This window comes from Dasypus novemcinctus, chromosome 9 (genome assembly GCF_030445035.2).
Source record: "Dasypus novemcinctus isolate mDasNov1 chromosome 9, mDasNov1.1.hap2, whole genome shotgun sequence".
NCBI lineage: Eukaryota > Metazoa > Chordata > Mammalia > Cingulata > Dasypodidae > Dasypus > Dasypus novemcinctus.
In genome coordinates, this window is record NC_080681.1 from 15,958,589 (window position 1) to 15,976,324 (window position 17,736).

Here is a 17,736-nt window from a genome sequence, read left to right on the forward strand (position 1 = left end):
CTAGAATCTTTTCACACTGATTTGGGCACATTTATTAAAGGAATAGTTGCTATAGAACCCTCATTCTGCAACAAGGCTATCTCTAAAATGTTTTCTTGGTATTTATTTTTGAAGCAGCATCAAAGTATGAGAACCATAAAGTCTGCATCCCTAATGTTTCTGTGAAACCAAACTACAATTTGGTTATAGTTGAAGAAAATTAACTCAGCAGGCAGACAGGCTAGAATTCAAGTTGCAGTTTACAGTGTAAGTTTTTGCATTTTTAATCTTTTAAGAAACTGATTTATCTTTGATATGCTATATCCCATCAATGGTTCACTACTTTTGTGAAATAATATAAATAAATAAAATAAGGAATAAGGGAAGAAAAGAAACTTGGGCTTCTAAATACTGGTAGTGTATATTAGTGCTTTTGTAAATTTAAGAGTTGAAAGAATGGGAAGAAAAATTCAGTAAGGATTGATGTAGGAAGTAATGAATTCACGTGACTCTCACCACTTGTCCTTCACAGTCTTTCAGTACATTAGGCTTGATTCATAACTTAGTGGATTGACTGGTCCTCATTTCTTTTTTTCTTTGTTTATGTTATACTTTTGAATCTGGAAGGAGCTCAGTATGTGGTATCGGTCATCTATTGTCCTGTCTTTCCTGCAGCTCAATACGCCACCCAGCCCATTTAGCATTTTTATATTGTGTAGGGCTGGGGCAAATTCCAAACTGCCCAGTGATACAAGAGAGAAGAAGAGGTGGACCTGCCTACCTGGTGGGGCCCAGAAAGGTGAACAAAGTCAACTGTCACTTCACGTGGCCTGATGCCCTGTACAAACAGCACTGGAGATCCTGGCTGATCTTTTCATCACCAGGAAGGGGGAGAGAAAGTAAAGAGGGGCACTGTAGCTCATGTGTTCATCCTTATATCCATTCACTCAAGTGGATTTGAGTGCTTACTGCGGGCCAAGAACCAAGGCTGGTTCTGCGGATTGGAAGATGAATAAGTGACCATCTGTATTAGTAGGATCCTGAAGGGAAACAGAAGCAACAGTATACACATATATATGTATAAAATTATGTAAATATTGTGAGTTTTTAAAATAGGAATTGGCTCACTTGACTGTGGGGACAGGCAAGTCTGAATTCCATTGAGGGTTTTCGATGAATTCCCCAGGAGAAGCAGGCTGGCTGCAGCAGAGATGGAAAACACCATCCCTGCCTGCAAAATGTTTCAGTGTAGCAGGGAGAAAGGCGTTTAAAGCAGTAATTACAAATCGCTAAGGTAATCACTCTAATGGGGAGCGGCAGCTCTGGACAGAAACTGCAGGGATGTGGAGACACAATCGATCTCAACCTCCTGACAGCCTGTGCCCAGGAGCGAGGTGCTTAACAACTTTGATCTTCAGCTTCTTCATTTGTAGATTGGGAGAAACATCCTCTAACTTGGAGATAAGGCATGTAAAGTGCCTAGCAGAATGCTTGACACAGGGTGGGCATTCAGCAAATGGGAGAGCGAGCAGGCCTTGGGGGCAGTGGGACCATGGGCGGGGCCTTGAATTCATGTGTCAGAAATGGCCTTCAGTGGAAAGCTTGGGTCCAGGACCACCAAGGAGTTGCCACTGTCAGATTTCAGGCCCTCTCTACTCATCATCCCTAGGTAGTAAGGCTTTAAAAGCAAAAGGACTGCAGCTCGGGCGAGAAGTCCATTGCCATTCCGTGGCCCCAATTTGACGCTTTAATAGCTTCACCATGACATTCCTGTTGCCACTTAGCTCCTTGTTTATTTGAAGAACCCTGCATTTCCCTACTCTCTTCTTCTAAGCCAGGTGTTCTTAACAAGGGGTCTATGAGCTTGAATTGAACTTAAAAACAAAACAAAACATTATTCTTGTGGGGAACGTGTTAGTACAGGTTTGATGTATTTATTAAATAATACACAGTATAGTGTGGACTTAGTAAGTAGTCTGTGAACAAAAATGATTAAGAACCCCTGTTCTAGGCCCTCCATAAATCTATCTCTTGTCCTTCTATCCCTCCTCTGGTTTACTGTATAGAGAAATATTATAAACATGCAAACACATAGATGAATTGTTAAAAAGCTAAAGAGATTTTTTTGTCATTATTGCTTTCTTTTTGTGAACAAAACATAGTTACTGCTGGGTAATGTTTATTGAGCTCTTTCTTACTAAGTGTCAGGCACAACACATTTTATGCATTACATCAGATATGCTTCTCAGACTTTAGTGGGCATATATGTTATCTGTTAAAGCTTGTTAAAATGCAGATTCTGATTCAGTAAGTTTGGGGTGGGATCGGAGAGCCTGCATTTCTAGCAAGCTCCTAGGTGATGCTGCTGGTCCACTGACCACATTTTGAATAGCAAGGCATTATTATATCACTTGATCCTGACTCCAACCATATAACATAATAAATATTATTTTCCCCATGTACAGATATGTGTAGAGACATTAGATAATATGCCCAAAGTCACCTTGCTAGAAAGTAGCAGAGTCTGGACTCTAAATTCAGGCCTGTCTCCTGGTTTGATATATATATAAATCTGGTCTTTGGAAATGTCCTACAAAACCCAAGGGTCATCTGATGCTACCTGAAAGAGAATTAATGTTATCAGTTAACCGTTTCTTTCTTCTTAAAGTTTTCTCATATTTATTTTTTCTTTATGCGGGACCTTGTATAAATGGTGATTCAGATATGTTGGATTTTGTTTTGAAAGATGGTATGTAAAGTTTAGTATGATTTATTTTCCAAAGCTGTGGGCTAGGAAACGTTGTGCCATTGATGCAATCTGCACTGAGCACAAGAGGAAATTGCTAGGGAAGGATGCATGTGAAGAAAGGAAATCCTCAGGCTGATTTATTGTTTAACGCTGAGTGCACACAGTGTGCTGGGCCCGTCACAGGCTAGTGAAAAACGACACAGTCCCTGTCCTTAAGAGATCACATATCCGTTTAAAAATAACATTTTGGTCTGCCTAAAAATTTAATGTGGTTAATAACAAAAATGTTTGAGTTACTCTTAGAGATAATAATGAAATTAAAAAATTATTGAAACACCCCACCAAGCTAGCTTCTATTTTTTTTTTTTTTCAAATTTTAAAACAACATAAGGTGACCAAGGACCACATTTACACAGAACAGCAAGAGTTCAATGTGGGAATATCTTGCCAAAAATAATTTAAACACTTTGGTTTTGAGGAGCAGTGTTCAGGAGGAGTGAAAAGTTTGGGCTAGGGGTCCCTAAAAGCTTTAAGAAATGCGAATGTGCGCACTCAACCAGGGTTAGGGTTGAACCTTTGGTCAAGGTTCTCAAAACTTACCCTGAAAGGCGGAGCCCAAGGTTGACGCTCTGCGCTCAGACCTGGGCCGGTGCCCTCGTCGCATGCGCAGTTTGCCCACCAGGGCTTGGGACGTTTTGCAGGCCGATTTCTCTCCAGCAGGTTTTGGTGGGGTCAGCAAAAGGGCCAAAATGGCAATGATGGAGAATACTTCTGAGCCAGGGAGCGGAGAGGGAAACCTTTCTAACTGAAAAACACCTCGAATCGACTTGGGGGAGACCGTAGGAATCTTCACACACGTTTAAGGTGTAAAAACATCCTTGCAAGCAACTAATTTGGGGGGGATAGACTGAAGAATTACCTATAGGAAAAGAATTTAGGGGTCAGAATAGAAATGGGTGAGAGGGGGCGACGATATCAGAAACTTTCAGCACCGTGTTCTCAAGATGCTCTGTACCCTGTCAATTTTCTGGGGAATCCGGGCGCCCCAATTATTCCTTCCGTCCTGGGAGAATTTTTTTTTTCTTTAGTATATCTCACTCACTGTTTAGGGGTTCCCAACAGGAACCCCAAGGTATTAAAATGATTGACCATGCTCTCCCCAAATCCTGGAAGCCGCACCGCGCGAGAAAAAAAAGTCCACAGACGCCTGGAGTTGTGCAAGCTCCGCAAACCTGGGGGCCCCCGGGTGGGCGGGGGCGCCGGGATCCCCGGTGCCGCTCGGCCCGTCCTCCTTTCACCCTCTCTCCCCCCCAGGCCTCGCTCGGGACCCCCGACCCCACAGCAGCGCCCGCTGGCGCTCTCGCCCCGCGCCTCTGGGGACCGCGCAGACGGCAGCGCTCTCGCCCGGGCGCGCTGGGCATGCTCAGTCGCGGGGCGCAGGGCTCGCGAGTCGGAAGCCCGTGCGCGGTCGCCGCCGCGGAGCCGGCCGGGGCGCACGGAGGCAGCGCGCGCGACTCGCTGCAGTGACTGCCGCGCCGCGGCCGAACCGGGCCCGGGACCCGAGCCGAGCTCCGCGCGGGGCCCCCGAGCCGCTGCCCGCGGCGCCGGCTCCCTCGAAGCGCGCAGCTCAGGGGCCGGCCGCGCCTGGCGTCGGCGGGGCGCGGAGGAACCGCGGCGGCGGCGGCGTCCTCGCCGCCCTGGCCGGGCCGCGTCCCGGCGCCGTCGGGTATGGAGCCGTGGAAGCAGTGCGCGCAGTGGCTCATCCACTGCAAGGTGCTGCCAGCCAACCACCGGGTGACCTGGGACTCGGCGCAGGTGTTCGACCTGGCGCAGACCCTGCGGGATGGAGTCCTGCTCTGCCAGCTGCTCAACAACCTCCGGGCGCACTCCATCAACCTGAAGGAGATCAACCTGAGGCCGCAGATGTCCCAGGTAAGGAGGCCGGCGCGGGCGCCCGCTGGCCCCACCGCGTCCCCGCCTGCAGCCGGCGCGTCCCATTAATCATCCGACTAATTTCTTTGTGTAAATGCAAACATCTAGGTACGCTCAGCTTGCCTTGCCTTGGAGCCCTCTGCTTCGGGGATCGCGTTAGCTTGCTCTCCCTTCGTTCGAAATGGTTGAGCTCTCTAACTGAAAGCTAAAGCCCCACGTCCGGACATGGTACGAGGGTTTCGTAAAGGCTCTCTGTGCGGCGGGAAAAAATAAGTTGTCTTAGGGTGCCCTTCACCTACTTTTTGAGGGGGGTGGGGGTGGTGATGGGAGGGCGACAAAGGGAATTTGATCCAGCTTCTCTCCAATAACAATGGAGAGGAATGAAAGGAGACAATGGGATGAGTTTGCTTTTAGTCTGTTCTGTTGCTTTGCGTTTTGTCCTCCTGTTTTTTTTTTGAAAGAGGAACCATGACATAAACGAGGACTCTAGGAAGTGGAGGGCGTTCCGGAACCGTTATCTGCACAGGAATGACACTGGTCAAAAGGGAGGAGGAAGAGGGAGCAGAACACAGCGGCTGCCCCCAAAGGCTCCCCGAGCTTGGGGCCAGCTGGCAAGCTGGCTGGTTGTGTTTACAGTGCTTCAGCCGTGTGGGGACGAGCGAGTCCTCTTTCAGCAGCGACAGGAAACGAAGTTTAGCTCGAGATTCTGCTTTCCTTCTTCAGTGCTCTGGGCTGAGGTGGTGCACGCTTGGCTCCTGCGCCTGGAGCCCTCTTGGGGGTACCTCTCGGAGGGTTTTTAAGACAAGGCAAACGTGGAGGGCTGTGTGCACCCAAGAGTCAGCTCAAAAGTCACAATTCAGTGTGAATAGTTGTTTGTTTGCCCCGTCGGAAACTTTTAGTGCAGGAAGATGTGAGAGAAGATTCATCACCTCTCTTTTCTCTTTCACAGTGTAGAAACTCCCTAAAAGGGGGAGGATAGAGTCCCTACCATGACATGTTTTAGGACGAATCTTACATGATACGGAACCTTAGCTACTTAGCAACCGAGCAGCTTGGTCTTTTAAGAACACACTGACTTTATATGCTGTGATGATTATGTACTTAAAACTAGAGCACACACAGGCGTCTCATTCTCGGTGTCACTGTTTCATCAGGGTCCCACTCGATCTCACCTTCTGAGGGCACCCCCTGCCCCTCAGCCTTCAACCTGCTGATTGACAGTCCCTAAGAAAGAGCAGGCTTATAAGTGGTGAGAGCTGTATGTATTTAAAAAGTGAGGTAAATTATTTCATCCTGTCCCATAAACCTTGGCTCTGATCGCTAACTCCGCAGACCCTCTCAGAGTTTCCAAACTCTTGAATTCCCGTTCCCTGTGTGCTGGGAGCTGCGGTCCTGTCACAGTTCTATCTGAAACTGTAGTTGGTTATCCATCTCCCACAGATCCCCCTTCTCCACCTTGCTGATATCCTCAGGGGACCGCCTGGGTCAGTGTTTTGGCCTACCAGCAGAGAGTGCAGTTGTGAGCATTTCCTGAAACTTCAGCTTCCTCAACCCCCCTGGGAATTAGTTGCTCTCACTGGTTAAGTTTTCTGGGCAGCTGAGGGTCTCCCTTTTTTTTAAAAAAACCCTCAGACCTTCATTTGGATGTTAACAGTAGATGGAATTCTTTTCAAATGTGCTTTTGCTCTTCCTTCCCCTCTTAGAAGAGCCTTTATTAGATGTAATTTGACCTTTTTGATCATGAAGGATTGTCACTATAAGCATCATTAATGAAAACTGAGCACATTTGATGTCCTGAGAGCTCTTTTCCGTTCTGGGGCCATTACAATGAATACAGCAGGATCCTTGCCCTCAAGGAATCATTGCCCTGTGCTATCAGATAAACCACAGGATTATAATGAGGTAAACAGTGCAGCTGAATGACCTTCCTGCGTCTGTTGTGCTTTTGAGTTCCTAAGTCTGCTGAGTCCTGGGCTTTCTGATTTCCAGTTAGTAAAATTTCCACATAAATGTCCTGTGAGTGAGGGCATCTCCCCAAAGCGAATCCTGGCAGGCTAGCACCTGGGTATCGTGATGGTTATTTTTGCTTGCTTCTTGGCTAGCTTGCAAAGAGGTAACGTTGCTAACAGCCGCATGCTGAGCAGGTGAGTTTGTACTATGCAGGTTACATTACATCCTTAAATACTATTAAATTGTTTAGTGAAACAAATTAATTTAACATGCCTACAGTGCCCAGCACTTAGTACGCACTTAATAAATGCTCCCTATTAGCAAAATTTACTTAAAACATTTTTTCTGATATTATCATATTAAAAATAATACATGAACAACTAAATTTTAAAACAACTGCAAATGTCTACATGTTCATCAGGGCTCACATCTCTAAATATTTCTGCCTCTAACTACCAAAATATTTTTCTAGGAAAGGTTCTAGCTGTTTCTGGTTAAAGGGCTTCTCCCCATCTGCTCGGCTCGTATCATACAGTGTGATACTGGTAATCTAGAAGTTCCATTGTGTCCCAGCAGAATTTGCTCATAAGTTAGAAATGCCATTACTTGTACTTGTGGCTTTTTGCTGGGTCTAGGTCAGTCTGTCTGTCTGATTGAGGTTCTGTTAAAGAATTTAATTTGAAATAAAGTATTTCTTTATAGCACATGGTTTCCTAAGACAGGGGATACTCAGAAGCTCTTGCCTCAGTTTTGTGGCATTTTGAGGCTGTTATGAACAGATGTTGACAAAGGAAATTTTAGTTTATTGATGTTTTGCTTATTGTTTGTTTGTTTTTCCCCTGAAAAAACTATAAAATGACTAGTCTCTTTTGAATATTTATTTCCAAGACACAGGATGTTCTTCCATTCTCTTTGTATTTATTAAAAATTAAAAAAATAACCTCCACATAATTATTGCTAAATTATAGGTTTGAATCTTGGGTTCTTAATAAGTTAATTGATTATCCTTCATAACAGAAATATAAATAAATGAGATCCCAGTTTGCATACCTATTGTTATTCCTGGTTGTGAGCATGAGCCTCATTTTGTTCTTGCCATCTTGGTAAAGTGACCCTCTTTTTCAGTTCAAAAATCAAAACATGTTGTCCAAATGATGTTTTATTTTTTTTTTAACCTGAAATAGATTTTATTTGTTTTTATTAAAAATGGATTAAAGAGCTAAACACTAATCACGTTTAGTTATAATTGAGCAATTCTTTTACTATAAAGAATAAAGTTCAGTAAAACCCAGATGCACAATGAAAAATCTAGGAAATTTGCCTGTATATATTAGACAGAATTAATTTTCATCCAGGACACAGAGCAAATACCTGATTCTGGAAGAGAAGAACCTACCTGTGACGATAGTACCAGGGGGTACATTGTGGAAGGGCAATGGTTCTGGGCTCATTGTCACTTTTGCTGGGTAAGGAGGGCTCCATGAATGCCCTCATTTTCCTATGACCAATCATAGATCTGCCATTGATAAGGTTATCTTAGTTTTGTTTTTTAATTTTTAATTTTGTTTTATACTGTGTCTTGAGGGGGGGGTAATATATTTAGACACTGGCAAGGAGCAGTAAACAAACTAAACAAAGTTGTAACCTCTCGTGCCATTTATATTCCAGTGGGGGAGATGGACAGTAAGCAAATACATGACTATATAATGTGGGATGAAGAGATTTGAAGCCCATTTTCCAGAGGGTGGTCAGGAAAGGCTTCTCTGGGGGGCTGACAACTGAGGGGAAAACCTGAAGGGAGCGAGAGAACAAGAGAAGGTGGATGTTTGAGAAAAGAGTATTCCAGGCAGAGGAAGAAAACCAAATGCTGGGCATACTAGAGCCACAGCAAGAAAGCTAGTGTGGATGGAGGGAAGTAAGTGTGCGAAAGAATAGTAGGGATGGGGTCGAAGAAAATGGGAGCCGGATTTTTAGGATGTATCGGCGATTGTGAGGACTTTGGCTTCGACTCTGAGAGAACTAGGAAGTCAGCAAAGAGTTTTGAGCAAAGGCGTGTCTGACCTGCCTTACCTTTTCAAGAGGGTCGCGTTGGCTACTGTGCTGAGAGTGGACTGCAGAGCAGCAAGGATGGAGGTTGGCAAGAGATGATGGTGGCTTTGACCAGGGTGACCAAAGCAGATTGTGAGAAATAGTTGAACGCTGGATATGAAAGGAAATAGCCAGATGATTCCAGGAGTTTTGGCCTGGAAAATGGAAAAATGGAGTTGCCTTTTACCAAGATGGAGAAGACTAGAGGAAGAATAGCTTTAGTGCACATGTGGGGAGATGGGGAGGAAGAGCTGAAGCTAGCTGTATTGGAAATGCCCAGTCACCATCTAGGTGGAGATGCTGAACAGGCAGCTGGGCAAGTTGGAGATGCATATGTAAATTTTGGAGTCATCAGTGTATAAATGGCATGTAAATCATGAGACAGGATGAGATCACCTAGGCAGTTAGGACAGAAAGAGAAGAGTCTGAGAAGAGAGCCCTGGTACCCGCCATGTTTCAAGAGTAGAGAGATGAGAACCTGTAAAGAAGTTGAGAGTATGGCCAGGAAAATCAGCAGAGTGTGGGTCCAAGAACCTAAGTAAATAAAGTGTTTCCAGGAAGGAGTGATCAGACGTGTCAAATGCTGCTCATAGAACAAGTGAAATGAGGACTAAGAATCATAAAATTCCTTGAGTCCTTGAAAAGAAAGCTTGATGAAGGGTAGGCAAATAAACAGCTGGAGAAAGTTCAAGAGAGAATGGGAGGAGAGGATCGAAAGCAAGTGGAGACATCTTTTTGGGGGTAACTGCTGTAAGGAGATTAGAAAAATGGGGCAGTGGCTAATAGGGGCAAAGAGATTAAGAGAAGGTTATTATCATTTTTTTAACCGTATAGTGTTTTTATTTTACATTCATTAAAAGTGTTCTTTAACACTGAGATATAGGTTTTATCACTCTTATATATATATGTATATGTATGAAAAATATGGGATAGATATGTATTTATGTCAAATAAAAGTGAAATATATTTAATATATTCCTAAAACTTCCTCTTCATTCAGATGTAACTCTTCTGAATTCCATTTCAACTTAAACCCATTGATTTCTTCCCACATAATATTGTCCTTTGAGCATCAACTTTTAGTGATGTAGCATTCTAGAACAGGGTTTCTTAACTTTTTCGTTCCACGGACCCCTTTGCCAGTCAGGTGAAAATCATGGACCCCTTACTAAGTCCACACTATACCGTGTATTATTTAAAGAATATATCACATCACACCAATATGTCCCCATAAAAATAATGTATTTTTGAATTTCAATTCAAGCTCATGGACCCCTTATTAAGAACCTCTGAATGAACTCACTGTTGTCCCCAGGATTTCTTTCCAAGCCACTGACACTGTTGTATTTTTTTTCACTTTTAAACAATTTTATTGAAATATATCATTCATACATGAACATTGATAAACGATAAGCACATAGTAAATGTTGTGAACTTAAAAAACAAACGTGCATAACATCATACCCCATTGTGTCTTAATACTCTTACTACTTTTTATTAAGCAAAGAAAACTTTTGTTTCTGCCATACATAAGCATACAGCCCTTTAAAATACTATGATTACATTAGTTTTAGCATTAATGCATGCATTCCAAATACATGTTTGCATTCCCTGTCCCCTAAATGAGGTGGTATTATGTAAAGATTATTTGTGTATACCAAGGAGGAGTGGGAGAAAGCTGTTAGTGTTCAAAAGGAGTGGTGTCATTCATTTCAGAATAGTCGTTATTTAATCTTTCTTTTCAAAAGTCAATAGCCACTTTGCAGTTTGTTAGATTTTTCTTTTGGCTAATTCATAAGCATTATTTCAAGCTCCATGCCATTCTTTTCATGTTAAGTAGTTAAAGGATCATTAGTACTGGTTCTGTCTGCTCACCTCACCTGCTGGTTTAACCTGAGTTCTCCGGAGACCAGCGCCTCAGGCAAAGATTTGAAGTGCTGAAACTTTGTTTGGGAGCTCCAAACCCATGTCTGCAAGGGTGAGCAAAAATGAGTGTCTTTTTTTTTTTTTTAAGGGGAAAATTGTATCATGTTTGTAATGCAAATGGGGTTGATCCAATATAGGTCACTGTTGATTTCCTAATTTTCAAATACCGTGGACTCTCCTTATTCTTTTTTCTTTTAACATTCTGTGGCAATTGACATTGACCATTCTCCTCCTGAAAATTTCTTTTCCCTTAAATCTCACCAATCCATACTCTCCTGTTTTCGTCTATCTCTTATTGCTCCTTCTTGGTTTCCTTTGCCAGCCTCTGTTCATCAGAACATTCCTTCACATTTTTTAAAGGTTTTCTCCTTAGTGTCTTTTCCCATCTTCTCCTCCATATCATCTCTTGGCATCCATGGTTTTATCTACCTTTCATACCTTGATGAATCCTGAATTCATGTTGACAGGCTAGATCTGCCTGTTTTACATCCCTGCCTCCATTTCTTCAGTCAATTCATGAGTGTTTGACTAGAAGGATGAAGGAGGTGCATGATCAGACTCCACTTTAGAAAGACCATTCGCAGTGGAGAGAAGGATGGGGCAAGATTGACAGGGGCAAGACTGCTGCTGTAGTTCTGTCGGGAGATAGTGAGGACAGTGAAAGCAAGGCAAAGAAAGGGTGCTAGTAGAGGGCTAGAGAGGAACAAAATTATCCAGACATAAGAGTTACAACAGACGGGACTTTGGGGTCTCTTAGATGCAGTGAGGTGGAACGTATCTATGATAAGTTTGGGTGACAAGGGAGAAATAAAGGGGGAGCAAATCTTGGAGGAAAAGGGAACATTCAGTTTTGGATGTTGAGTTGGAAGTTACTGCCAGCTATCCTCATATTCTTAGTCATCCGCTCTGTAACTGTCCCTTACTTTATAGCTTATGCTTCCAATACCTGAAATTCAACAATATTTTGAGCTCATTGGTCCTACCACCTCTCCACTGCCTTCAGGTCTTCACTTCTTTTCTTACCTCGCCTGAATAACATAGTCATTCTAATTACTTCTTGCCTTTCATTTGGGTAAACTACAACCCTGATTAAACCCAACCCTGTACTTGCTCCCTGCCTGCAACACAGCTGCTGAACCTGAGTGGAGAAAAACACTCACCCTACCGACTACTCTCACTTTAAAGTCATGATCCCAGACTCAAGTGGGTACTTTAGGCTGCCCAATCATCTGATCGCATTTCTCTAGATTAGATGTTTTTAGAGTGTGGACTCTTGTAGTTCCTGAGAGACTTTTAGGCAGTCCATAGAGTCAGAGTGTTTTCATAATTACTCTAAGCCCTTGTGCCATTTTCATACTCATTTTCTTACATTGTAAAGCCTGTGTGCTGTTGCTGATGTTAGTGCTGCGATGGCCAATGGAATGTGTGCTGGGTAAAATTGAGTTTTAAAGATTTCTCAGTTTTAAATTCTAATATGGCACCGATTGATAGTTATAGTCACCATAAACAAAACCTGTTGGAGTTCTCAGTAAGATTTTAAGAGAGGAAAGGGGTCCTGAAACCAAAACCCTTGAAAACCACCCCACATTCTCTCAGAGGATTATTTCATACTTCTTTCCTCAAACCTCCATCATCTCTGTCTATATTTTTTCTCTCAACTGACCTTTCTGTGTAGCCCACTGAGAAAACAGACAAAATTGGAGGACAGCTTTCTCAAGCTTCCACCGTCCTGTATCTGGCTTCATAGATGATGCCTTAGGTTCTCTGTGGATGAATTTTCAATGCTCCTGGCACAAACTGGTTCTTCTTCAGCTTTTCTTTCCATGCTGTCCTAGATCTTTCCTATGTGCATGCACATATGCTATTATTTCTCTCATCTACTTCAGGATATATCCTCAAGATAAAGCAGTAAGACTTGATGTTGAACATTGGATATGACGCAGAGTAAGGGCTCCTAGGATTTGACTTGAGTGACAAGGGGTCAGTTAATCTGTCTAATGGTTATTACTGTTTAATGGTTCCAGACAGACGAGGGGATAAAATCCAGACTCCTTAGTGAGCAGGCAAGGACCCATGATTTGGTTCTCATTCATCTCTGAAAGCTCCCCTCAGGCCATGCTTCTGGCTCTCTGTGGTTTCTTGAATGAACTATGCTGTTAAATTTTCCTGCACTCTTGCAGATGCCCTTTTCTTTGCTTGCAATACCCTTTCTCATCTGTCTGCCTCAAGACTGGGTTTGAGAGTCACATTTTTAGCTTTTTATTGCCACTCTCACTACTGCTTCTACAGAAGCTGGAGGCAGAGGGCAGGGAGGGCATCCCAACTCCTCCCCAGGTGTGGCTGGTCACATGGCACAGTCTGCAGAGGTGAGCTTTGCACTCCTTGCACTGTTGTAAGTTTTTCTGTGTATCTGTCTCTCTTCTGGACCATGATCTGCCTGAGACTGGGATAGCATAGCCATGTATATGCATCTGTAGAGATTGACACAGGGACTCCTGGGAATAGGCATTCTTTGGCTATTTGACGACTGAAAATGGTGACTTTTTGTTTACTACATATTCAAAGGTATCCATATAAATTTTTAAAAATAAGATGTACCCATCAAAGTCTATGTCATTAAAAAACAAAAATGAAATACCTGTTCATTAAGTGTCCTTACTGATAATAGCAGTAACATTACTCCAACACTCACCAGCTGAGTGACTTTCAGAACATGACTCAATGGGTCTGTTCTTTAGTTTCCTCATCACTAACTATAGAATAATAAGAGAACCAATGTCAAAGAACTGTTGCGAGGACCAAATAAATTAATTAGCCCTGTGACAAGCACGATTCAGATGCTGAATAAATGGTAGCTTTTTATCGCCGCTCTCACTACTTCTTCTACAGAAGCTGGAGGCAGAGTGCATTTTTTCATCTTATTGTCACAACCACACCATGAGGTGGGCACTATTTCTTATCCCATGTGGTAGATATGAGCCTCTCTGAGGTTAAGAGTTTAGTAACATGCTCTAACAAGTAGGTAGTGGTGGAGCCGAGCTAGGAATCTCAGTTTGCTTGAGGTCAAAGCGTTTACTCTGCTAAATTGCTATTCATTTCCCATCATTAAACAGGTACTTTATCCATGTTTTTTTAAAATGAGCTTTTGGTGTGAGGGTAGTTTTTGTTTTTAATTTTATTTTTAAGGGTCTAAGAAGATTATATCCTTTGGCCCTGTACCCTTGTGCTGATTTATTAGTGTAATGACTCTTAGGTTACCTTGATTAATTTCAGAAAAAAAGAGTCACAGTTAAATTGAACCAAGCATAGTGAAATTTCAGGTGTTCACATTGGAAAAAAATAATAATTATGATTTTTAAAGAATGGCGTGGTTGCTTCAGACCAAATCAAGAATGTGGAGGTCTTAAAACTGCTGTGACCAATGACATTTGGAACTGAGTTCCTGTCAGCAGGGCTACTGGCACATCTGAACGTGAACCACAATGAATTTGCTTTATTTTCTTCACTGTATTGCTCTGTTGTGCTGTTCCCTTGGAGAAGTGTTCCCTGACTGGCCTTGGGGCTATTGTTAACAGCACTCCATATTAGTCAGATACTGAGTTATAATTTTGTTCAGAGTATTGAATGTATAAACTGGATAATAGACACATTTATCACGCTCTTTGGTATCAGTTGGGGTGGATAGACCTTTGATGAGCATGCGATAGGAAAAAGAAATGAAATCACGTAGAGAAACTAAGGAAAGTTAATAAGGAAAGGAGAAAGTGGGTGTAGATAGTCCTTTCTGGCCTTTTACTACTGTACCTCTTGCCGGCTGGCTTTGAGCATTTCGTTTCAGGTTTACTCTCCAACCCTCAGTTTTCCTGGGATGCAGGAACACCACTGTTTTAAATGGCATGCTTAGAAATTAGTGCCCTTTTCCCTGTATTGTAACCGTTCTTCCTATGAATTCACAGATGCCCATTAGTAGCTCCTATTTAGAATATTATTCCATTTTTTTTTTCCTGTGTGGTGTTAAGGTCAGTCACAGGTTCACATTCTGCCTTTCTCTGATTTCAAGCTTTTAGTGGATAGAACCACGAACAGCAAGAAGTAGCTACTTCTGGTTTCCATTGAAAATTATTCTAGAATTGTATTTTGTGTGGCTATCTGGATGTGCTTTCAAAATACGTGTTGCAAGAAGTGTGGTCAGCTTTTGAGTTGCTTGCTTAACAGGAAGCCACAGCATATGCTACTCACATAGGGGTTCTCTAAAGGGTCAATTAATGTATCGAATATTAATGATACACACGATACTCACCTCCCATGATTTCCAAAGGGCCTGTCTTAGAATAGATCTGCAACAGCTGGTCTGAATAAACAAGCATCCTAACTCTCTATGCCATCTAATGCTAGGAGCCTTTTCCTGGAAAAGGGGGACAGCATGATAAAACCAAAAGGCTTCAGGCCAGGAGTCAGGAGACATGGGTTCTCACCCAGCTCTCTCTCTGATAGACTGTGACCTTAGCAAGTACCTGCTTCCCTGTGCCTCTGACTTCCTCAGTGGAAGGTGAAACACAGTATCTGTCATACTTATAACAACTTGAATACACAATGTGTATGGTGTATACATATATACTTGTATAGATAGTAAATAATTGTATATATAATAATATGGTAAATAGCAACTAATTTTTTTTTCTCACATATTTAGATCTTACCTGGGAGGTATAGTTTTTTGAAGAGAGTTTGAAACCAGGCAGAAAAGTTCGAATCATAGCTCTGCTGCTAAACAACTTTTGGGAAGGTACTTCCTTTGCTGAGTCTCAGTTCTTCATCCGGAATACTAAGAAATAGTAAAAGCTACTTTGCAGGATTGGAGTGAAAAGAAAATGAAATAATGGATGTAAAATGCCTGGTACATAGTAAATGTTCAGTAAGATTTCTTTCTTTCTTCCTCACTCTAACTACTTGATCCTCATCCATCTATGAGGCAGGAATGACAGATCTTACCAACACTCCATAGATGAGGAAATTAAGATACGCAGTGGCTAAAAGGGCTTTTCTCAAGGTCACACAGACCGGAAGTGGTGAAGACAGGATTTGAGTTCAATTGTCCTACTTCTAAATTCAGTGAAGTTTCCCATTCCTGCTCCCTAAGTCAGCTGACAGATGGTAAATTACATGAAGGAACGACTGGGAAAGTGCTTGGAAAAAAACAGGGCATGCTTTGCTAATGCAAAATGATATTGTATTATTTGCACTGAAATTCACTGTATTTAAAGTAGAAACATCTAAAATTAAGTAATAAAGCCAGCTTTCACCTATTTTAAAGTCTGATGATCTAGTTTGTGGATCCTCAGCTTTTTGGTAATTTCATAGCTCCTCTGCTTTATGTTTGGTTCAGTTTTCATGGGAATTTGTTTATGAGTTAATTGATGAATTAAATCATCAAGCTGTCTACTAAATACCAGGCTTTATAGTAGATGCTAAGAATTCGAAGGTAAATGAGACTCACTCCCTGGCCCTAAGTTGCTTTGTTCTACACAGCACAGACTTTACTGCAGATAGGTCCTTATGGAAGAGGGGAGTGGGACAGGACCCCCTTGGGTTACAGTGAAAAGCCCTGACAAATGTTTGGCAGGCGGGCAGTAGTTTTCTGGATGCATTGTTAATTCTTGTTGGTTTGCAAAGTATGACACTAATGTTACAAAATGGATTTTGTTCTGTGCATGCCCCAGGGAATTTCTCTTCTTTTCATCGACATTTGTCTAGTACCTCTATGTGCAGAGTGCCGAAGGCATAAAGCTGAGTCATATGAAATTTCTGCTTTTGGGAGAAAGCCGACCTTAGAGTCCACTTTGGTAAGAATGTAGAAGAGAAAACTCATGGATGCACTGAGGCCAGGCAAAAGTCTGTGAGAGACACGAGACTACGTGTGAGTGGTTACTAGAGAGGAAGAAGATTTAGAAGGAAATGTGAATGGAGAGAAAGTGTATGAGATGAAAAATGGGCAGAGACATTTAGAACTTGACAAGACATTTGTTCTGAGCAAGGATAAGGTATCCTTAATCACATTAGTCCCAGAAGCTGGCTCTTTGCCATTTGCATTTGGCAGTGAGGACATTGAAAGTACACACATAGCTTTGGTTTGTGGGCCAGAGCGTCAGGTGATGGCCTCTTCTCTTGAATATCTTAAAAGATGTGGGAGAAGAGAGGCTTTAAAGAGAGTCAAATGCATAATGGACAATTTAAAGTTAGGTGCTGAAAGATGGAGCCTGGCTCGCTCTCTCTTCCTCCAACCTTCTGACCTCCCACCGCTCTTGTCTACCTCACACATCCTGACTATTTCTTATCCCACCTGTGCTTTTTAGCTGATTGATGGCTCCTCCTTCCCTGGTGCATTTGCTCTTGGCTTTATATACCTGTCTGAATTAATGATCAGCCTTTTCATTTGCACCCAAGTCCCCTTCACCTTCTGTGCCATCGGATGGGCCAGTCCTGCCAGCCTTGGAGCAGCCTCCTCCAGGCACTTTCTGCTCTTCTTATAGACTGAAGAGGGCTGTTTGGTCTACAAACAGTCTGCAAACCTGCTGTGCCTGCCTCACCAGCCTGCTGATGCTGTAGGTTCACTGCAGCTTGACGCTGCCTTTATTCACTCATTGTGCTGCCTCACATTGTCCTCCTGGCTTCTGTTCATTCCCCAATCATTCTCTAGCTCCCAAATCCCAGTTACCCTGAGTCCCCATCTCTCCCCAGTCCCTGCATGTTCACCCGTTGCCATTGCCACCCTGTCCTCCTGAGTTTTGACTTGTCTCAGTCACTCCCATTGTGCTCCCCACTACAGAGGCCGTTGTTCCTACTAGTAGAAGCAGTAGCTATTCCAAACTTTACACGTTATGTTTGTACATTCTCTCTTGCCCTCTGACACCTGAGAGAGAGTTTTGGTTCTTTAAGAAACTGGTGAATAAATTAGAATCCCAGAGAGGGCCAGGGGGCTTTGAAAACTTTTGACTCTGAGTATTTGGACATTCTATCCTCTAGGTCAAGTCTTCTTAACCTTTTTTGTTCCATGGACCCCTTTCAGTCAGATGAAAACCACGGACCCCTTACTAAGTCTACACTATACTGTG

At 42.7% G+C, this 17,736-nt stretch overlaps 1 protein-coding gene across 1 annotated transcript in view; it reads left to right on the forward strand.

Moving 5' to 3' along the window:
• The first annotated feature begins 4,245 nt into the window (after positions 1-4,245).
• Positions 4,246-17,736, forward strand: part of VAV3 (vav guanine nucleotide exchange factor 3) — a 362,653-nt gene continuing 349,162 nt past the window's right edge. Inside the window, exon 1 of the mRNA XM_004481228.5 lies at positions 4,246-4,660. Coding sequence (XP_004481285.1) covers positions 4,457-4,660 — 204 coding nt within the window. The 5' untranslated portion in view covers positions 4,246-4,456. The remainder of the gene's footprint in view (positions 4,661-17,736) is intronic.